This window comes from Prionailurus viverrinus, chromosome A1 (assembly GCF_022837055.1).
Source record: "Prionailurus viverrinus isolate Anna chromosome A1, UM_Priviv_1.0, whole genome shotgun sequence".
Classification (NCBI taxonomy): Eukaryota; Metazoa; Chordata; class Mammalia; order Carnivora; family Felidae; genus Prionailurus; species Prionailurus viverrinus.
The window spans coordinates 71,028,219-71,046,791 of NC_062561.1; the positions used below are offsets into that span (position 1 = coordinate 71,028,219).

At 39.3% G+C, this 18,573-nt stretch overlaps 2 protein-coding genes across 9 annotated transcripts in view; one reads left to right on the plus strand and one right to left on the minus strand.

Annotated features, from left to right (window-relative positions):
- Nucleotides 1–18,573, plus strand: part of UBAC2 (UBA domain containing 2) — a 186,558-nt gene that overhangs the window by 97,733 nt on the left and 70,252 nt on the right. The window lies entirely within an intron of this gene.
- On the minus strand, nt 1,828–18,286 carry LOC125149488 (G-protein coupled receptor 183). 6 transcript variants are annotated; one of them, XM_047828547.1, is made up of 3 exons: nt 17,305–17,320; nt 16,832–16,966; nt 1,828–3,474 (listed from the first exon to the last, which is right to left on the minus strand). In XM_047828547.1, exon 3 carries the CDS (start codon nt 3,457–3,459, stop codon nt 2,371–2,373), a length of 1,089 nt encoding a protein of 362 aa, XP_047684503.1. In that variant the 5' UTR covers nt 3,460–3,474; nt 16,832–16,966; nt 17,305–17,320; the 3' UTR covers nt 1,828–2,370. The 6 variants fall into 6 exon arrangements, 4 of the variants coding, with proteins under 4 accessions (XP_047684503.1, XP_047684727.1, XP_047684654.1 ...); XM_047828771.1 differs by lacking the exons at nt 16,832–16,966; nt 17,305–17,320 and adding an exon at nt 18,275–18,286 and having other exon boundaries at nt 1,828–3,472; XM_047828698.1 differs by lacking the exon at nt 17,305–17,320 and having other exon boundaries at nt 1,828–3,472; nt 16,832–17,008.

Here is an 18,573-nt window from a genome sequence, read left to right on the forward strand (position 1 = left end):
TGATGCATTTATACTGATTCAAACTAAATAGCTTTGAGGTTTTTTATTTTAAACTAACCAAATATCCTTTTAGGAAAAAAATTATGGAGAGATAAATATGATTAGCTGCTGTAAAACTGTCAGCTTTCCTAGATGAGTTTTTTTAGTTCGAGATGATAATTTAAAGTTGTTAATAACATATCACCTGATTCATACAGAAAATACTTACAGGTTTGTGATTTTCAAACAATGTGTTGTATATAAGGCCACCTCCTTTGTTCTGTAGCAGAATACAAAAATTATACAGCACTGTCCCTGTTCTCCAAGTTTACCTACTCCATGAGGGAAATAAATGTAAAGCCAACTAATAATACAAGACAGTGGAAAGGTGCCCAGAGGCCATGGGTAAACTATGGCTTCATGAATAAAATAGGCAATAAGTGCCTTTTGAAGGAGAGTGAATAGTTGAATTTGCCTCGAGTACCAACTTTTTTTTTTTTTTTTTTTTAAGATTAGTTAGAGATAGGTTTAAAGTTTATCTTTTTGGCAATATGACTACTGATTGGGGAAAATCATTTATATGGATTTGCGGTATATTTGAGGCAGGAAGCAGAAAACTAAACAGATAAAAGAATGTGGTATTTCTTGGCTGAGTGACATCGATGTTTACTTCCTTGTTTGAAGGATCTTAAGATCCTCAGCACAGAGAGGACTTTCTCATCTGCTGCAAAGCCGCCCGTCGGCTCATACATAAGCTGGTCTGTGCTCAAATGTTGCCACAGAATTTGTGCACCGTACAGACACTCTGAAGTTAAGGAGGCTTTGTTTCAGGTTTTCCTTCAGTTGCTTTCATAATTGTTTTGGGATCCGATGCAAATGACCGTGGAAGTGCCACCTTGGATAACATGTAGTCTTCTGCTCTTTCTTACACTTCACGTTTGGAGGTTTATGTGTGGAGTGAGGAAAAGGCCCTCACATCCTGACTTCCTTCCATGTTGTCTCACCTGTCCCCATCAGCTGTTACAAAGATCAGTGCCTTCTTTTAGTCAGAGGCTTCAAGGTCAGCAGCTCTTTGTGAAATTCACATAATACAAATCCGAAAGTACTCAGTAAATGGTGTAACCATAGAGATAAATTTTCTTACTGGATCAAAGTTGAAAATGAGTAAGATAAGAATTCAAAAGAAAAGATTTCCAGAATATAAAGCCTAATAAAAATTTTAAGCATGACTTATGATGTAGCACTTAATTTCTGTATGTTCCATTATCAAAATTGGTATCGTTACTAACATAAATACTGCGTTGGGGCAACTTGAGGATTCAGTAAAACAAATTTGAGCCGGCAGACAGGGTGACTGTACTTGCAAAGGTCATGCTACTCATGCTCAGGTGTTTATGTGAGCAAATGTATAATGTTGTAAAGAGTCCTGGGAGCTCTTCAAGTTTATGATTTTGCATTTCCCCCCTATCTTATTTAGGAAAGCAGTAGCTATACCTCCTGCTGCTCATCCTTACCCTTTCTGGTAACCCAGACCATTGAAATGCAGAGCAGGGAACTACCAACCTATGAATAAAAGAGGAATGATCCCCTAAACCCAAGAAAAACCAAGCATATTTGCAAATTTTTTTATTCCCAACCAGAATTCAGCAAGTGGACACTCCTCTCAGTGTGTACCTCCACATAAAATCCTTGTCATGTTCCTGAGCTGTGGACCCTTAGCTACTGGCTGCTTGGGAAGAGAGCTCAGTGCTCTCATCTGCCTCAGTCACCATCATTATGATGTTGCCATCCGAATCTATCCACTGCTAGTTCTATTCTCTCCTTAAGTAAGCATTGAAAGACACACTCTTAATTTTGTAGCATCCTGTGCTTTATTCCAAAAGAGTTCTTTGAAACAAAATTTTATGACTCAGAGCAAAAGAAAAGAAAATGCTGATATTATCAAGGAGATTAAAGTCTAAGATTGAAAGAAGTATGGGTCGAAGAAATATGTTAACAAAAAGAAACATGTTACAATATTGACATTTTTACACTGGCAATATACAATCCTACAGTCTTTTTTTCTTTTGCCAAATTATTGGTAGGAAATAACTGATGTTGAACTTTTTCATTAACATAAAAAGCTTTTTATACTGAGAGATATTAAAATAACCTCCCTTTTGGTATAGTATTTTATTTACACATTAGAACTTTGCTTTATGTTGTTTTCTTGAGTATAAAAAATAATATATACCAGTTTACTTCCAATTTGGAGGTGGGAGCTCATGGCCCATGAAAGGAATTTACTAGAATCCTAACTGGAAGTTGAACAATCGTTTTTGCTTTATAAGAAAAGTCCACCAAAGTTCATCATGCGGTCTCTTTGCTATAAACTCAAGATTTAATTCGTTTTTACTTTCCATTTAAAGACTTGGAATGTATCATTGTTTGAGTTTCTGTCATTTCACGTGAGTTTTCTTCAGGGGCTGACTTCACGGCACTGGAAATTGATACACTGACCTGACGCTTCAACATCTTCATAACCTTTCTCTTGTACCCTTTACATGCAAAGAAATATATGAAAGGGTCCATGCAGCAATTGGCGGTCATCAGACATACCGTAAAGTGCAGAGAAATCTGGAACGAATGTCTTTGGCTACATTCCAGTAAATCAGGAGACTGAAGCTTCTTAATCATGTGTTGAATAATTGCAACATGGTAAGGTGTGAAACAGAGAACAAACACAACAATTATAAAAATAATTGTGTTGAGAGCCTTTTTGTTTACACCAGATTTCTCAGTCAGTGGGTTTTGTTTGGCAGTTTTAAAGAGTTTGCAACAGATTTGAGAATAGCAGATGAGAATGATTAGGAGAGGGAGCACGTATCCTATGAAACACGCACCCAGCAGAATCCAGGGAAGAGATTTTGTTTCTTCAAAGTTCGGATACTCCATGCATGTAGTCTTTTCTTCCTCCTGCTTTGACATAGGTTTTATGAGTAGTGGGAGTGTTTGAGCGAATACTACAATCCAGACAAATATGCAAACGCCTTTTGCATGTTCAATTCTTTTCATCTTGTTGTATCGCAGAGGGTGCACCACAGCAAAGAACCGGTCAATGCTCAAGCAGGTCATGAAGTTCACACCTGCGTATGTGTTGATGTAAAACACGAGAGCAGTTATCCTACACAAGGCCTCACCCATTCTCCAGTCAAAGCCCAGTGCATAGTAGGCTATCCGTGTAGGCAAAGCAGTGGTAAAAAGTATGTCAGAAATCACCAGATTTGTTGAATATAGGGTGGTAGAGTTGATTTTTTTCCTGTTTTGAACAATAACAACCAAGGCTAGAACATTTCCCACAAGCCCGATTATGAAGACAATGCTGTAATGCAGAGGCATCAGTATCCTGGCTGTGTTGTGGTGTGAATAGAGGTCACAGTCACTTTCCTGAGTTGCTGCAGAGGGTGTAGTAAAATTGTTGTCCATTTTTGTATCCATCATTGGTGTTCAAAGTCTCTAGAGAGAACCAGGGAGAGTACTTTTAATTAGAAGTGAATTTAACTAAAAGTAATATAAACTGCCTTTTATAGATCAAACTTTTAAAATTTGTGAAAATTTGTAGAATTTTTTAAAATCTGTGATATTTTACACAGTAACGGAAACCATCAACAAAACCTTAAAAAGGTAACCTAGTAAACTGGAGGAGATATTTGCAAATGATATATCCAGTGAGGGGTTCGTATCCAAAATATATGAGGAACTTTTATGACTCAAAACAAAAATAATCTTGATTAAAAATGAGCAGAGTACCTGAATAGGCATTTTTCTAAAGAAGACCTACAAATGGCCGGCAGACACATGAAAAGATGTTCAACATCCCTAATCATCAGGGAAATGCAAATCAAAACCACAGTGAGGTATCACCTCACACCTGTCAGATGGCTAATATCAAAAAGACAAGAAATAGCAAGTGTTGCCCTGGATGAAGAGAATAGGGAACTCTCTTGCATTGTTGGTGGGAATGTAAATTGGTGCAGCCACTGTGGAAAGCAGTATGGAGCTTCCTTAAAAAATTAAAAATAGAAATACCACATGATTCACTAATTTCACTACCGGGTATTTAAAGAAAACAAAAACACGTATTCAAAGAGTTACTATGTACCATTTTAGCATTATTTGTAATAGCCAGGATATGGAAGCAACCCAAGCGTCCATTGGTAGGTCAGTAGATACCACACACACACACACTCGGCCATATTACTCGGCCACAGAAAGGAGATCTTAACCATTTGCAACAACGTGGATGGACCTAGAGGGTATTATACTAAGTAAGACAGAGAAAGACAAATACCAGATGATTTCTCTTATACATGGAGTCTAAAAAGCAAAACAAACCAAAAAAAGCAGGAACAGATCCATAAATACAGAGAATAAGCTGGTAGTTACCAGAGGAGAAATGAGTGGGAGGGAATAGGTGAACTAGATAAAGGGGATTATTAAGAAGCATACCTCCAGGGGCACCTGGGTGGCTCAGTTGGTTAAGCATCTGATTTCAGCTTAGGTCTTGATCTCACTGTGAGTTCAAGGCCCACATCAGATTCTGTGCTGACAGCTCAGAACCTGGAGCCTGCTTCGGATTCTGTGTTTCCTCTCTCGCTACCCCTCCCCCACTCGCACTCTGTCTCTCCCTCTCAAAAATAAACATTAAAAATTTTTTTTAATTTTTTTCTTTAAAATAAAAGAAGCACCCCTCCAAAAGAAAAAAAAATCTATGAAATGTAATATGTTTACATATATAGTAACAAGAACAGAGAATAAAATTTATGTGTTTACTTATAATTTGGTGATTTTGGCAAAGCCCTGGCAAAGGAAATAAGAACCATCTAAATAGAGCAAGTATATTTTTATGACAAGAGGGAACATGCTAACTTTTTAGGCAGAAATTCCCCCCTGCCCTGCCTTTTTTCAGAATCATTGTCTGGTTAAGAACAAAATCATGTGTGGCACCCCACATTTCAGATGGGAGCAAAACTTTGCTTTTAAATTGAACTTCAGTTGGATTTTTTTTTTTTCTAAATGCATATCACTGCCAGGAAATGAAATCAGTCACACATTTATTTAGTGAAATACGAACTTACCACAGTGATCTGATTTGTGTTAACCTAAAAAGTATGAGAAACAGGCTAAGGCCTTGTTAGGAACTGAAAGTTAGGCTTTCTTTTAAAAAAGAAGAAGATGATGACCACGACAACCACGACAAAAACGACGAAAAAGAAAGAAAAAACTGAAGCCATTTCAGGGGAAATGTTAAGATTAATTCTGAACTGGATCGTTCCACAAGTATGCCACTGATGCGTGCAGTGTGCGTTCCTACGTTTTGCATGCTTGTAAGCATTACACGTGGTGGTGTCTTGTGCTCTGCTTTATTCACCTCACATGTTCATGGACCAGTGTCATCTATTTGTCATGTGTAGATCTTACGTAGACATTTTATAGATATTTCTGCAGTATTCCACTGTGTTAGTGCATAATTTGCTTAGCTATTTCCTTGATGCGTAGTTGGGTTATTTCCAATTCTTTTCTTCTTATAAATAATGTTAAGACGAAATTTCAAGTCCTGCGTTGAAAAGTAGAAAACAGTAATAAAACTCCTTATAGGAGGCTGAGCTTTGATAAAACTTAGGAAGAGCAGAGTAGTAAATTCTGTGATGTTATCTTTAGAAGAAAAATGATACTCTGATAGGACTGTGTGCACAGATCTCATCTGAAAGTCACCAAAATTAAGGGAAAATGTCTATATATCTAGTGACGATCGTTTATGTTAAAAGAAAACAACTCTCTCCCTAGCCATATCAAAACACCAACTGCTACTCTGACCGCTGTATTAAATGAACTGCATCTCTGCTAACTTACTTCTAACAGTCTTAAACAGTGATAGCAACAGACAGTGGGGGTTTTCAGAGCATTGCTCTAATGTTATAGGTGTGCATTACATACAGTGTTGATAGGTTAATTGTTAAAATATGGAAATACAACCTAAAGTAAAAGGGAACAAAACTGGAAGTAGTACTTTCTGTTAATCAAGAAAATATAGGAAAAGAGACTATGAGAAAGAAATATAAATAGATTGAACTCACCTATTAAAAGAGACTATTGGTTTGGATTAAAAAAAAAATCCAGCTGTATGCTGTGTAGAAGAGAGAGGGCTCAAAAAAGTGACTCAGAAAAGTTGAAAATAAAGATATGGGAAAACATGTATCAGGCGAATCCCAACCAGTAGAAAGCTAGAGTTAGCAATACTAACATCAGAAAAAAACAGAATTGAAGGCAAATTCAATATTAATAGGGATGAACAGGGTCACTACAGAAGTTAAAAAGAGGAGTTCACCCAGAATATAAAAACAGTTTTTTTTTTTTTTTTTTAATTTTTTTTTTCAACGTTTATTTATTTTTGGGACAGAGAGAGACAGAGCATGAACGGGGAAGGGGCAGAGAGAGAGGGAGACACAGAATCGGAAACAGGCTCCAGGCTCTGAGCCGTCAGCCCAGAGCCCGACGCGGGGCTCGAACTCACGGACCGCGAGATCGTGACCTGGCTGAAGTCGGACGCTTAACCGACTGCGCCACCCAGGCGCCCCATAAAAACAGTTTTGAACTGTGCATGTAACAGCAAAATTTAAAGGAGAAATTGGAGATTTTAACACATCTTCATTAGAATATGTCAGATAAAGATTAAAGACTTAAAAGATTTACCCAGTGAGACTTCACAGAATTTGTGCTGAAGGTACATGAACATTTTTTGCAAGTTTGTGTACTAGGTCATCACAGGACCTCAGAGCTTTTAGAAAATATGTTACCTAGCAGCTGACATTCCAGTGACTACAGTGCAACTAAATTAGAAATGAACAATACAGGGATAAAGGATACATTTAGAATCTAAAAAAATATGTTTCTAAGGAACTCGTGGGTTAAGAAATCACTATAGGAATTTTGAAGCAGTTAGAACAAAATGACTAAAATACTATATGCCAAACAATGGGATGCAGCTGAAGTGTTAATCTAAGATGTAGAGCCTTGAATGCATTTATTTTATTTGCAGATTTTTTATTTTGAAATAATTTTTATTTGAGTATAATTAACATAATGCTACATTAGTTTCAGGTGTACAGCATAGTAATTCAACATCTCTATACGCTTGTGAATGCATTTATTTTTTAATTGAATTTATTTAATTGAAAATAGATAAATATACAGTTCAGGAAGCTAGAAGAAAATTGTTTGCCCAAAGAAAGTAGAAGAAAGTAATAATAAAGATGATTACAGAAATTAATAAAATAGAAAACAAAACAAACACCTAATAAGTATGGAATTTCTGTTTTGTGCAGAAAAAAAAAATAGAGTGATTCTTGAAAGGGAAATCATGGGAATTGCAATTGTGGAATGAAAGTAGAAAAACCTTATCCAGTGAGTTGAGAAAGGCTTCTTGTGAGAAGTAACTTTTCAAGAACTGAGACTAGACATGGAGAGGTGAAAATTTCAGGCAGGGCTTGCGACTTAGGAACAGATAGCAAGAACTTCTTTTATTTTTGTACTTTCTGTGAATTTTTTTTTCTGAAAATCTCAATATGTATGCTTTATTTTGAGGAATATTTCTCAACAGATTCGGGAAATGCTTCTAAAACAAATATTAGGATAGAAATTCTCCATATGAATAAATGCCATTTTAGAGATTAGGAAAGTCACATTAACATAAGACTCAGAGAAGAATGTCCCATCGCTTGCCATGTTGTAAATGTGTGTCCAGCTTCTTTACTGAAGTATGGCACTTGGTAGAGCCAGAAATGGCAGGGGTTTCAGAACATCTGATGCTCAAGAATATTTAACACAGTGTTAATTATAAAGATGCACATTTGCAAGCAAATCAAATGTCCATCATCAGGACATTGGCTAAATATTTTATGGTATAGCCATAGAGTGGAAATGACAGTGTGGATGCCTGTTTCTTGACAGGGAATAATGTTCAGTAAGGAAAGCAGATTATACAACATGCCACTTTGGAGGAAAAGCAATTATGTATACATACATGTACACACATCTGCATGGATATGTATGCCAGGACATAATTTTGTATAAGTAACTTTTGAATTTTATCCATAAACTCTTAAACTTTTGTTCTTTTTAAAAAATATTTATTTATTTATTTTGGGACAGAGCAGGAGAGGGGCAGAGAGAGAGAATCTCAAACAGGCTCTGCACTGTCAGCACAGAGCCCAATGTGGGGCTCAACTTCATGAACCATGAGATCATGACCTGAGCAGAAATTAAGAGTTGGTTGCTCAACCAGCTGAGCCACCCAGGTGCCCGAATATATGCTTAAATTTTTAATACTAAACATGAATTTAAATTTTTAATACTGAACATGAATTGACTATGAAATGAGTAAATAGGCAAATAACTTCATGTGAGGAAAAACATTTTTTTAATTCAGTTCTTTCAAAAATCTTCTCATCTGACATACATTTCAAAGCTAGCCCTTTAGTGCCCTTTACTCAGATTGATGCATTAATTTTTATTAGGTGCCTACCTTTAAGTCCTATCTGGAAGAACATTTGTATTGACGCTTGTGGGCTAAGTACTGCTGTCCGCTCCCTACTTGCCATATGAGGAAAGCAAGTGCCATAGAGCTTAAAAGGTCATGCTAGATCCTTCTCTCTGGTGACCTGGCTTCAGGTCTCCTACCCTGTCCAATTCTTGGCAAGGGCAGCTGGTTCATATTGCCCTTGAAGAACTGAGAGTTTGTGGTTTTGAAGTGGTCTAGGCTTTAAGAACCATCTTTACCTGTAAATAGCCTGGGAACAAGGTGTCCCCTCCGCTGCAGAGCCAGGCAACGATCCTTCCTAAGGACAGTGGGGTCCCCACTTCTAGGACAGTGTAGATCACTGATGGGAAGACTCTTGAGGGACCGCTTACTGCCCACCCTTGTCCTGAGTCAGTCAGAGAAAGACACCTGCACAGTGCGGACAAGTAAATGGGATGGCTCAGAAATGGTCTTTGGTAAAGATGAATCTAGGCTGTCTTGAAATCTGGTGATGTTTCAGTACCCTCTCGAAGGTTGATTCTGTTAATGGCACTAGTATGTTACCTTAGTTCTTGATTATATCTATCGTGGGCTATTCATGCTATAGTTTTAGTCATTTTTATCTTTTCCAAATTGAGAGAAATGTTCTTTCATGTACTTGACTGTTATCCCATTCTTACCTGAATCAATCCCAGTTTATTATCATCATCCCTGAGATATTATTTTATATCCTCCTTTAATCATTGAGGACTCAAGATTACTTTCTTGAACCTTGACTTACTCCCTTCTTTTATTCCGCAAAAATTGTTTTCAGTGCCATCATATGCTAGGTCCTGAAATTACCGAGATGATATCTTTCAATATGGGAGGGCCTGAAACGGAAGGATGATGTTGGGAATGTGCTGTTATCTGAATGAGGGAGCATTGTCTCACTGTTGTTTAAAGGACTCCTACTCACACATACTAGGGTTCTGCTTGCTGTTTGGATTACTGTGTTCCTTACCAACCTTTGGATTGCCAGTTGTTCTTTTAATCATTTTTTCAGGTATAACTAACTTCCTCTCACCCTCCCTTCCTCCTTTTCTTCCTTTATCTGTTTATTTTTTAATACATTTTAAGTATTTTACAGTTTTTAAAATAAGTTCATCTTTTTTTTTTTTTTTCTTTTTAAGTTAGCTCTATGCCCAACATGGGGCCTGAACTCATGACCCTGAGATCAAGAGTTGCATGCTCTACTGACTGAGCCAGCCAGGCACCCCTTAAGTATTTTACATTTTTATAATCTTTAGACGACAGCTCTGTCATGTTATTAGGATAAATCTACTGAGTTGTACTTGGAGGTACTATGACTTATCATTTCACTGCCTAGAGAAAAACACGAAGTGTTCATCTTTTTTCCTTAGAATACTTTTATCTATAAGAATTCTAATTCCCTTATAATGCTTTCTAATGACAAGGTATGTGTGGCCACTAAACTGTCCTTAGTGCCCCACACCCGGAGGAACATGAATGAGGACTGAAGCCTTTGCCCTGTGGGCACAGTTAGTAACTGGACTGCATGGAGCGTGGGGGCCACATTCAGATTCCACCTGAGGAACCTACTTACCTCCCGACAGCTGGCTGCAGCCACCCTGGCAGCCATCTGCACCAGTTCTCTTACCAGTTATGTCACTGAGCAAAGGGGTCTATCCCAGTTTTGTCAGTAACGCAGTAATAACTCTACTGCCAATCTAACATATGCAAAACAGCAAGCTCTCCCGTAGCAAAATATCCTCCACCGTATTTTTACTTATATTTTCGGAAGTGGGTCTGTGTGTGTTCTCTAGAGTTGATTTCATTGCTGCTAGAGTAGCTAACATATCTTAAGACATTATCATCTCATTTTTGCATAACCGGACGTGTTGACATGAACTGACAAGTTCTTTCTAGCCACAGAAAGGAGGAAAATAAAAAGCTCCCCCCCAAAAACTCATCTATTAGTATTTAAGAAAATTGAGCGCTAATGTAATTTGTTCCTGGAAATATTTGCCCTGGCTACTGACTTGGAGGCATTTGTGATTGTTCACAGATCTGCGGTCCCAATTTACTTGCTTGGATAATTATTTTCTTAGATTTTATTTGTGGCAGAAACAAAATAAAACCTTCACTGTACTTGTAGATTTAGTGTGAACTAGAATATTGGCTTTTAGTTTTTGCTTTAAGATTCTGAAATGTCACCTTTACCCCTAATATTTATTCACTTAATAAGCATCAACAGCCTTAAATGAAAAGGAGTTAAACTTTTAGTAATTTTGTTTAAAGTTAGGCCTTAGCAATGGATTCAAGTTAGGACTTGAATGGCTCAAGTCATGTGAAATGATAAGCTGTAAGAGGTGACTTCTCTATAAGGCCAAGTCTACTGAAGACCATGTTTACACTTCAAGACGGTCTGACTCAAAGTGCCCACAGTGGCATGCACCAAAAAGGAAGTTCTAGGAGCACACTTTCAAAAATAAGAGCCGAAGGGGCGCCTGGGTGGCTCAGTTGGTTGAGCGTCCGACTTTGGCTCAGGTCATGATCTCACAGTTCGTGGGTTCGAGCCCCGCATCAGGCTCTGTGCTGACAGCTCAGAGCTTGAGCCTGTTTCAGATTCTGTGTCTCCCTCTCTGCCCCTCCCCTGTTCATGCTCTGTCTCTGTCTTAAGAATACATAAACATTAAAAAATTTAAAAAAAATAAGAGCCACAAAAATGTGGACTTAGAGATATGAATTGTATTTGCATATTATTAAATGAGGAGTATTGATTGATCTGATTCTTTTTCTGATTTCTCTGGAGACACTGTCCTTTGGCTGTATTGTTGAGGAGAGGTAAGGTTGAGGGAAAGTTTCTGGAGTGGGAAAAAATGAAATCATTGAACAAAAGGAGGGGGCGGGCGAAAGCTTGGGTTCAGTAGAACAGCAAGAATTCGGTGTGCTGAGGAACTAGGCGAGCACAGATGTATCACGATAGCAGGCAGAAGCTGGTCGGTGCCCTTGAGAGGAAACCTACTCCACGGAAGAAAGGAATCGTTGCTTCTTCCCCTGGTTACCTAGCTTTATGAGTATTTGTCAGTTACTTGAAAAAAACCTTGCCCTGACTCACACAGGGACTTCTAAGTTCGGTCCAGTGTCGCACATGTCATGGCCTACCACTCAACCAGTGATTTTTTGCCCACCTTCTTTTTAGTTGGCTAAACAACCATCACCTGGGCAGTTGTGTGGGCCATTTGCCCATAAAGGGGACAGGTGGGAAACATTAATTCCTAATTGTGGGAAAGAAACCTGAGGCACAGCCGGGTTGTGACCAGCACTGGCACAGCCTCTCTTCACTCCATTGGCAGAGTCAGGTTGTGTGTTCCAGTAAGCTGCCACTCGGCTGTTGGTTTCACAGTCAGTATGCACCCCAGTTCACTTAGTGAAATAAGTCTTTCTACGCTGTCAGGTGATTTTTTTTCCCCAGCCAGCTTTGAGTCCTAAGTTGATGGCTCACTATGTCTGTGGTCAGGATTCATTTTTGGAAGGATATAGGGAACGTTGTCCAGGAAGGTGGGACACTGATAGCTGCCTGAACTTTTTCAGGATAGAATCTCACACCTGCCAGAGTGCTTATGTTCAGAGTGCGGTTGTGTGTGGTCATCTGCGGTTGGCCTGTCTGAGGGGACCTCCCTACCCTGCCTCTGGGTTTGTGGAAATGTGACCCTCCTGCTGACCCCATGGCACAGGCTGCTTCTGACCACCTCTCAGTAGGTCTGCAGAGGATCACTTACGGGACAGTGCACAGAGAACTACTTCTTTGCTTTTTTTTTTTTTTTTTTTAAATTTTAGAGAGAGGGGGAGTGTGTGAGCAGGGGTGAGGGGCAGAGAGAGTGAGAGGGAGGGAGGGAGGAAGGGAGAGAGATCCTAGGCAGGCCCCAAGCTGAGTCTGGGGCTTGCGGCACTTGATCCCACCACCCTAGTGTCGTGATATGAGCCGAAATCAGGAGTCAGACACTGAACCTACTAAGCCACCCAGGTGCCCTGAGAACCTCTTGAAAACAGAAAAACCAAAAACCAAAAAAACGTGTTCACCAGTTTGTAGTTTACTTTTAGTGCCTCTGCAGCATCCTGACCTAATAGGCACTGACTGAGGAAGACCACGTCGCCTTCCATAAACACATGCATTGGCATTGATGCAAAGGTGAAAGGGGCCTGACATTTGAATTACTTGATTAAACACCTACTTGCACATTTAGGGTTTCATATATTCCAGCTATTTTTCTTTCCCCTTTCACTGATTTTCTTTGTGTGGCTTTTGGCAGCTTTAACAAACTGTGAGTAGGTTGATGTGAAAGTTACCAACATGAACACAAAGGAGGTGGTAATACTAAGGACAGGAGTTACATCACATAATGTTTAGGAACTGTAAGAAAACAGAATCCCGCTATAATACGCATTTCAGTGAGGAAGAAAAATATTGTGTTTCCATGTGGCATGATTTGACCTATAAGTACAATACCTGGACAATATAAAAAGATTCTTTTTAAAAAAATTTTTTTAATGTTTACTTATTTTTGAGAGATAGAGACAGAGTACGAGCAGGGGAGGGGCAGAGAAAGAGAGACACAGAATCCGAAACAGGCTCCAGGCTCCGAGCTGTCAGCACAGAGCCTGATGCAGGGCTCGAACTCATGAACTACGAGATCATGACCTGAGCTGAACTCGGACACTTACCGACTGAGCCACCCAGGCGCCCCATAAAAAGATTCTTGTAGTAAAGATCTCAGTCTGTGTTATCTTTATGTGCCTTTTCTCCTTAAAGTTCAAGGGAGTTTCAGGTTTTGTTTTTTGACTCATCTCATGGAAATTAGTCAGAAACATCAAATATCCTTATTTTGTGGATAAGCAGAATTCCAGAGAGATTCGATCATTTGCTCAGGGTCCTCCATCAGTATAGGTACCAAGTCAGGAGTCACAAAGGTGTCTGGGACTCCATGCCGTCCCTCACTTGCTAACTCCTATCAAGTCAGCGGTTCCTGTGCCTGCAGCCTCCTGACTGTCTCCCACACTCGGCCTCGCCTCTACACCATGTGTTTGTCGGTCCATCTGCCTGTCTGTATACTACTCTCACTCCCACTGCCTGCCTTCAGGCCTCTCTCCCATCTCTCTGGAGCTCCTGCCACACCTTTCACAGTGCCTTTCAAATGCCGCACGTTGAACCCTGGGCTGATGGGAAGCTCTCTGACTCCCTGTGGCTGGGCTCTGCCTTACTCTTCAGCTGGCTCTCTGGCCATCTTCTCCCTGTGATGCCCTGGCTCCAGCTTTCCTAAATTATGTGCAGTTTTTTGACGTTCTGTGTTCTGTCACAGCTCTGTGCCTTTCTGGCGCTTTTCCTTCTTTCGGACGCCTCCTCTTCTTTGTCCTGTATCTTCAGCTCTTACTTTCCTTCAAGACTTAGTTCAGAGTCCGCTGTGCCTGGAAGCTTCCCTGATCTTATCCTGTCCTGCTCTGTTGGAGCACCCTCCAGAAAGACAGCGTGCAGTGTCCTCGTGAGGGCACTGTGTTCTGTACTAGCACCTGTATTGTTGAGTTTATTTTTTCTGTTTCCCACCAGCCTGTGGAGTCCTGTGCGTGGGAACTGTGTTAATTTTGTTTATCTCCAGCTGACCCATGACTGAGGCACAATAGACACCCACTAAAGTATGACAGAGTCCCAGCTTTCTAGATCCTTAGGCAAAGGCTCTTTATCAGAGTTCTTGATTAGTAGTAGGAACCAGTATCATTAAGCGCAGACTCTCCTCCAGGCACTGTTCTGGGCACTCTACGTATATTCACTCACTGAATCATCATAGAACTTTCACAAACCCATGTCCAGTGGTGAAACTATGACACAGAGCACTTTCATGACTTGTCTTAAAGACATAGCTGTTAAATGTCAGGATTCAATCCTGGCAGTTTGGCTCCTAAAATCATATTTCGTGCAAAGTGTTTTATCCCTGGCTCCTGTTACCAAATCGATCTGATGTTACTGGTAGAAAACAGGTTAAAAATAGGAAAACATCTCAAAAGTTTAACATGTACCAACTCATCCTGTCTGAACTAGAGAGAAGAGGAGAACTGGGGAGCTGGAAGGAGGGAGAGGAGGAGGGAAATATGCTGATTTAAATAAAGGCACTCATTAATTTACTTATATTTTAAAGTAAGTAAAAGGTTTTACAGATGAATTTAGATTTTACTATTTTTAACAATATTTCCATAAAACAATTTAGACTGAAAGAAAATGGTGACTACCTAGGATAGCTTTGATGCTATTAATTTATATTTATGCTACTTTTTAGGTGTTTGTAGACTTTTAACAAAATATATTTTATTCTTCTCTTTGAGCTTTCAAGATACCACAAGGATCTTTGTTAACTCTACAGTTTTCAGATGGTTTTCACATGCATTATCTCATCTGATATTGAAGCCCTGGGCTTTACATATTTCTTGGAAAGCTCAGGAACTACATGGGCTGGAAGGACTTGCACACCGTTAGCACACTCCATGCTCTGTGGCCTTGAACCCTGCACTAGGCCCTTACCCGTGGCAGGGAGGGAGGCATTACTTGTAAACTCCTCTGCTGGGTGGGAAGCTCTTTTTTTTAAAATGCACTCTTCTTAAGGATGATGGCTTTCTCCCCTACAACATTTTACCCCATAGAGTGTTTCAGAACCATCCTACAGTAGATACCTAGTAAATGTCTGTGGATTTCTTAAGCAAAGGAAAGTCATATAGTGATCTGAGGTAGTGTTTATTCTAGTAAATGATTGGTCATGTTACTAATAAGTTCTTGGAAGCCAGTTAAAGTAATTTATAAGAGGCATTCCCACCCCCACCCCTATGCCCACCCCCACCTCATGAAAGGTGAGCCAGTGAGTGAGCAGGCTTTGTGCAGCAGTGTGTTCTTTGTAGCGTTATGTCTCCAAAGTATGATTGAGTCCTGGGGAGAAAGCATGAGCTGAAGTAGTAGCAGAGCGGATCCAGACAGCAAGCACAGATAGATGTTTACCCTCCACAGACTCAGTCTTTATGTAAAATATTCTGTGAAGATCTGCAAATAAGTGTAAGAAAAATAATTCTCACAAAATGATAGGGCAAGGAAACTTATTGGATTCATCCTTTGGTAGTTTAATGGGTAGAGGGAGGAGAGAGTGATAGCAGACAGTTTTCTGGCGCTTACCTATGAAAGCCAATGTGACAAGGATTTGGCAGTATTACTACTCCCGCGAGGCCACACAGTTTAGGAATAATCGAACCCGGGTCTAAGCCTGAGTCCAGAGCCCATGCCCTGAACCAATGCCCTGTATTGTCCTTGGACTGATACTCCCTAGAGCTCCCAGACACGCCTTCCTTTAGAGGAACTCTCCTCATAGCTTACATTTTGCCAAGAATTTCTGTTACTTCCATTCCCACCCTGGACATAAATGTTGCAAATCATTACATGTACTTCATTGTTTTGTGAAATTTTTTTAGGCACATGGAAATTCTAGAAAAAATAGACCTGTTTAGCTTTAGTGACCATCAAATAAATATAAAGCAAGCAACAGATTCATTTTACACTTATCAAATTAATTGTTTATATTTAGAATTAAAATACTCGTGTTGGCTAAGAAGCAGTGAAGCCCAAACTGTCACTGGTTGGTGGGGAGGGGGGTGGGCAGCAAATTGGTAAAATATTTTTGTAAACCAAAGACTACCAGTTTATATATAAAGCTTTAGAAACATTTATACCCTTTGCCTAATGAATTCTAGTATTGGCACTCTGTCTGGAAAAATACTAGAAAGTATAGAAGTAATAGTGTATAGAAAAGACCTTTAGGTATATAAACATGGTCAAATAGTAGAATGTGACAACTTTTTTTGTTTCAAATTGTGCTAAATAACTTCTATACACATGCATTTAAGTGTAGGAATACTCCATTTTAAAATAATTTTGTTCCTTTCCCTTCATACTAAAGTACCCTGAAATATTGGCATTATTTGCTGACTTACACTTGATGCTGTTTTCTGTAACTGTGAGTTCACACAGAAGTACAAAGTAAGCCCCGTGTTTTGGCACAGATTTCTGTCATGGTCCCTTGTTCTCACCTACCTCGGTATTAGCTAATTAGAACTGCCAGTCAGCAGAGACTATATTGATACGATTTTTGTTAGAAATATTTATAGTTGTCATTGAATAGATTGTTTTCTTTACTTTATACCTTAATTAGGCTTTTAACGTTTTACAAAATATTTAAAAGAAATGAAATATCTAGTACTCACCTCTCGGTGACTTGTTGGGACCTTTGTGCAGTAGCAGTCCGTGTTTGCCCAACTGAAGTAGGTTACTTTGGCATGTTGCTTGAGAGATTATGCAGACATCCTTTTATGGTGGTGGCTTTTTTTGTCACGCTGTGACTGAGCATAGCAATGATTAGTTACCCTCATATATGCGTGTGCACTTTTTTTTTTTAAATGGGAAGTGAAATTTTTCTGTTAGTGATTTTTTTTTTACCAGTTATCCAAAAACCCCTAGGAATTTATGCATTGCTAATATCTGTGGAACTTTATAAGTTTTTTAAATAAAGATTTAAATCAGTATTAAAAAAATTCTTTGAAAGGAAGACTAAAGCAATAAACCTTAACCAGAAAAAAAAAAGATAATTACTGATGATTTTGTATCTAGATTCTGTGTAAAAGTATGAGTTTTTAATGCTTTAAAGAAAAAAAACGTCAACTGTGACAGTTTTGTCTACCTGGAAACTTGATGCAGAGAGCAGTTTACTCATTCTCTATCTTAATGAGAAAGAAACAAAGGTTTCTGTGGTGAGTGGGAGAATGATGCTCTTTTGCATTGTACAGGGACAGGTGGCTGTTGTCAGGCAGGAGCCCAGCTGACAGGATCGGTGACTGCATGGACACATGGATGACAAGCGAAGAGTTGAAGGGGGACATCTTACAGCTGATAGCCCAGTCTTTTGCAGAGGATGGAGACCTGTGCTATTCACCTTTCAGTTCTAGGTGGCTCAGTTTAAACCAGCATTAGCTATCCAAATGCAACTTCTGTGTAGGCTAATGAATAGCAGTGTAGTGGTCAGAATGAGAGAGGTGATAGTTACACTTACCCAGAACTGACCTGGCCATTCCCAGTCAGTTCTGCGTGCTGCATTTTACGAAGGGCATAGATGACCATGTGATAGGGCTGGTAAGGGGTCTGGATCCCAGGTCTTAGGAGAAATGATTGAATACACCGAGAATGTTTAGGCTTGGCCAAGATGTGATCATCTTCCTCATGCACTGGAAACTGTCCCATAGAGAAGGATTTAGTTGTGTATGCCAGTCCTCCCAACTCCAGAGAAGAGAAAGAAGGCCAGTAAAAGGAAGCCACTAGAGACAGCTTTCAAGTCAAAATATGAAGGTAGTTCCCAAAAGTTAGGGTCATAAAAAAAAAATTGGGAGAGGCTCTTTCTTATTTAGGTGCCTACATAAACTGGTTGACTGTCTTGAGGGATGATACAGAGAGAATTGAATCATTTGGTAGGAATTTTTAACTCTGACTTCACATCTTCCACTCCAGAATCTGTCAGAAGGGCCAAGGGGCTTCAGCCCCTCAGTGGTACCATTCCATCTAGAAGCTTACTAGGTTCTTCTAAGCTCTCAAATGCTGGAGATGTCGAACACTGTCAAACAGAAGAGCAACAACTTACCCAATTTTTGTGCCTCCACCTCACTGTCTGTAAAATAAAGGTACTGAAGTAAATGATCGCCAAGATAATTCCTAGTGCAAAAATCCTGAGGGGGCAATATAGATATTTTATGATTTGGTGATAAATATGATAAAATATTCTAGAATTAATTTATTTAAAACTTAGATTGAAGAATATTTGAAGAAGACAGTGTTGAGAAGCTTCTCGATTTGTTGAAAGAACATCCTGGTGCGGTGTTTTGGTTTTTAATTTTTGAAAGAGTTTTTATTAAGTAAAGCATTGTTATATGATGAAGAACTCAACTAGGTAAAGTAAATG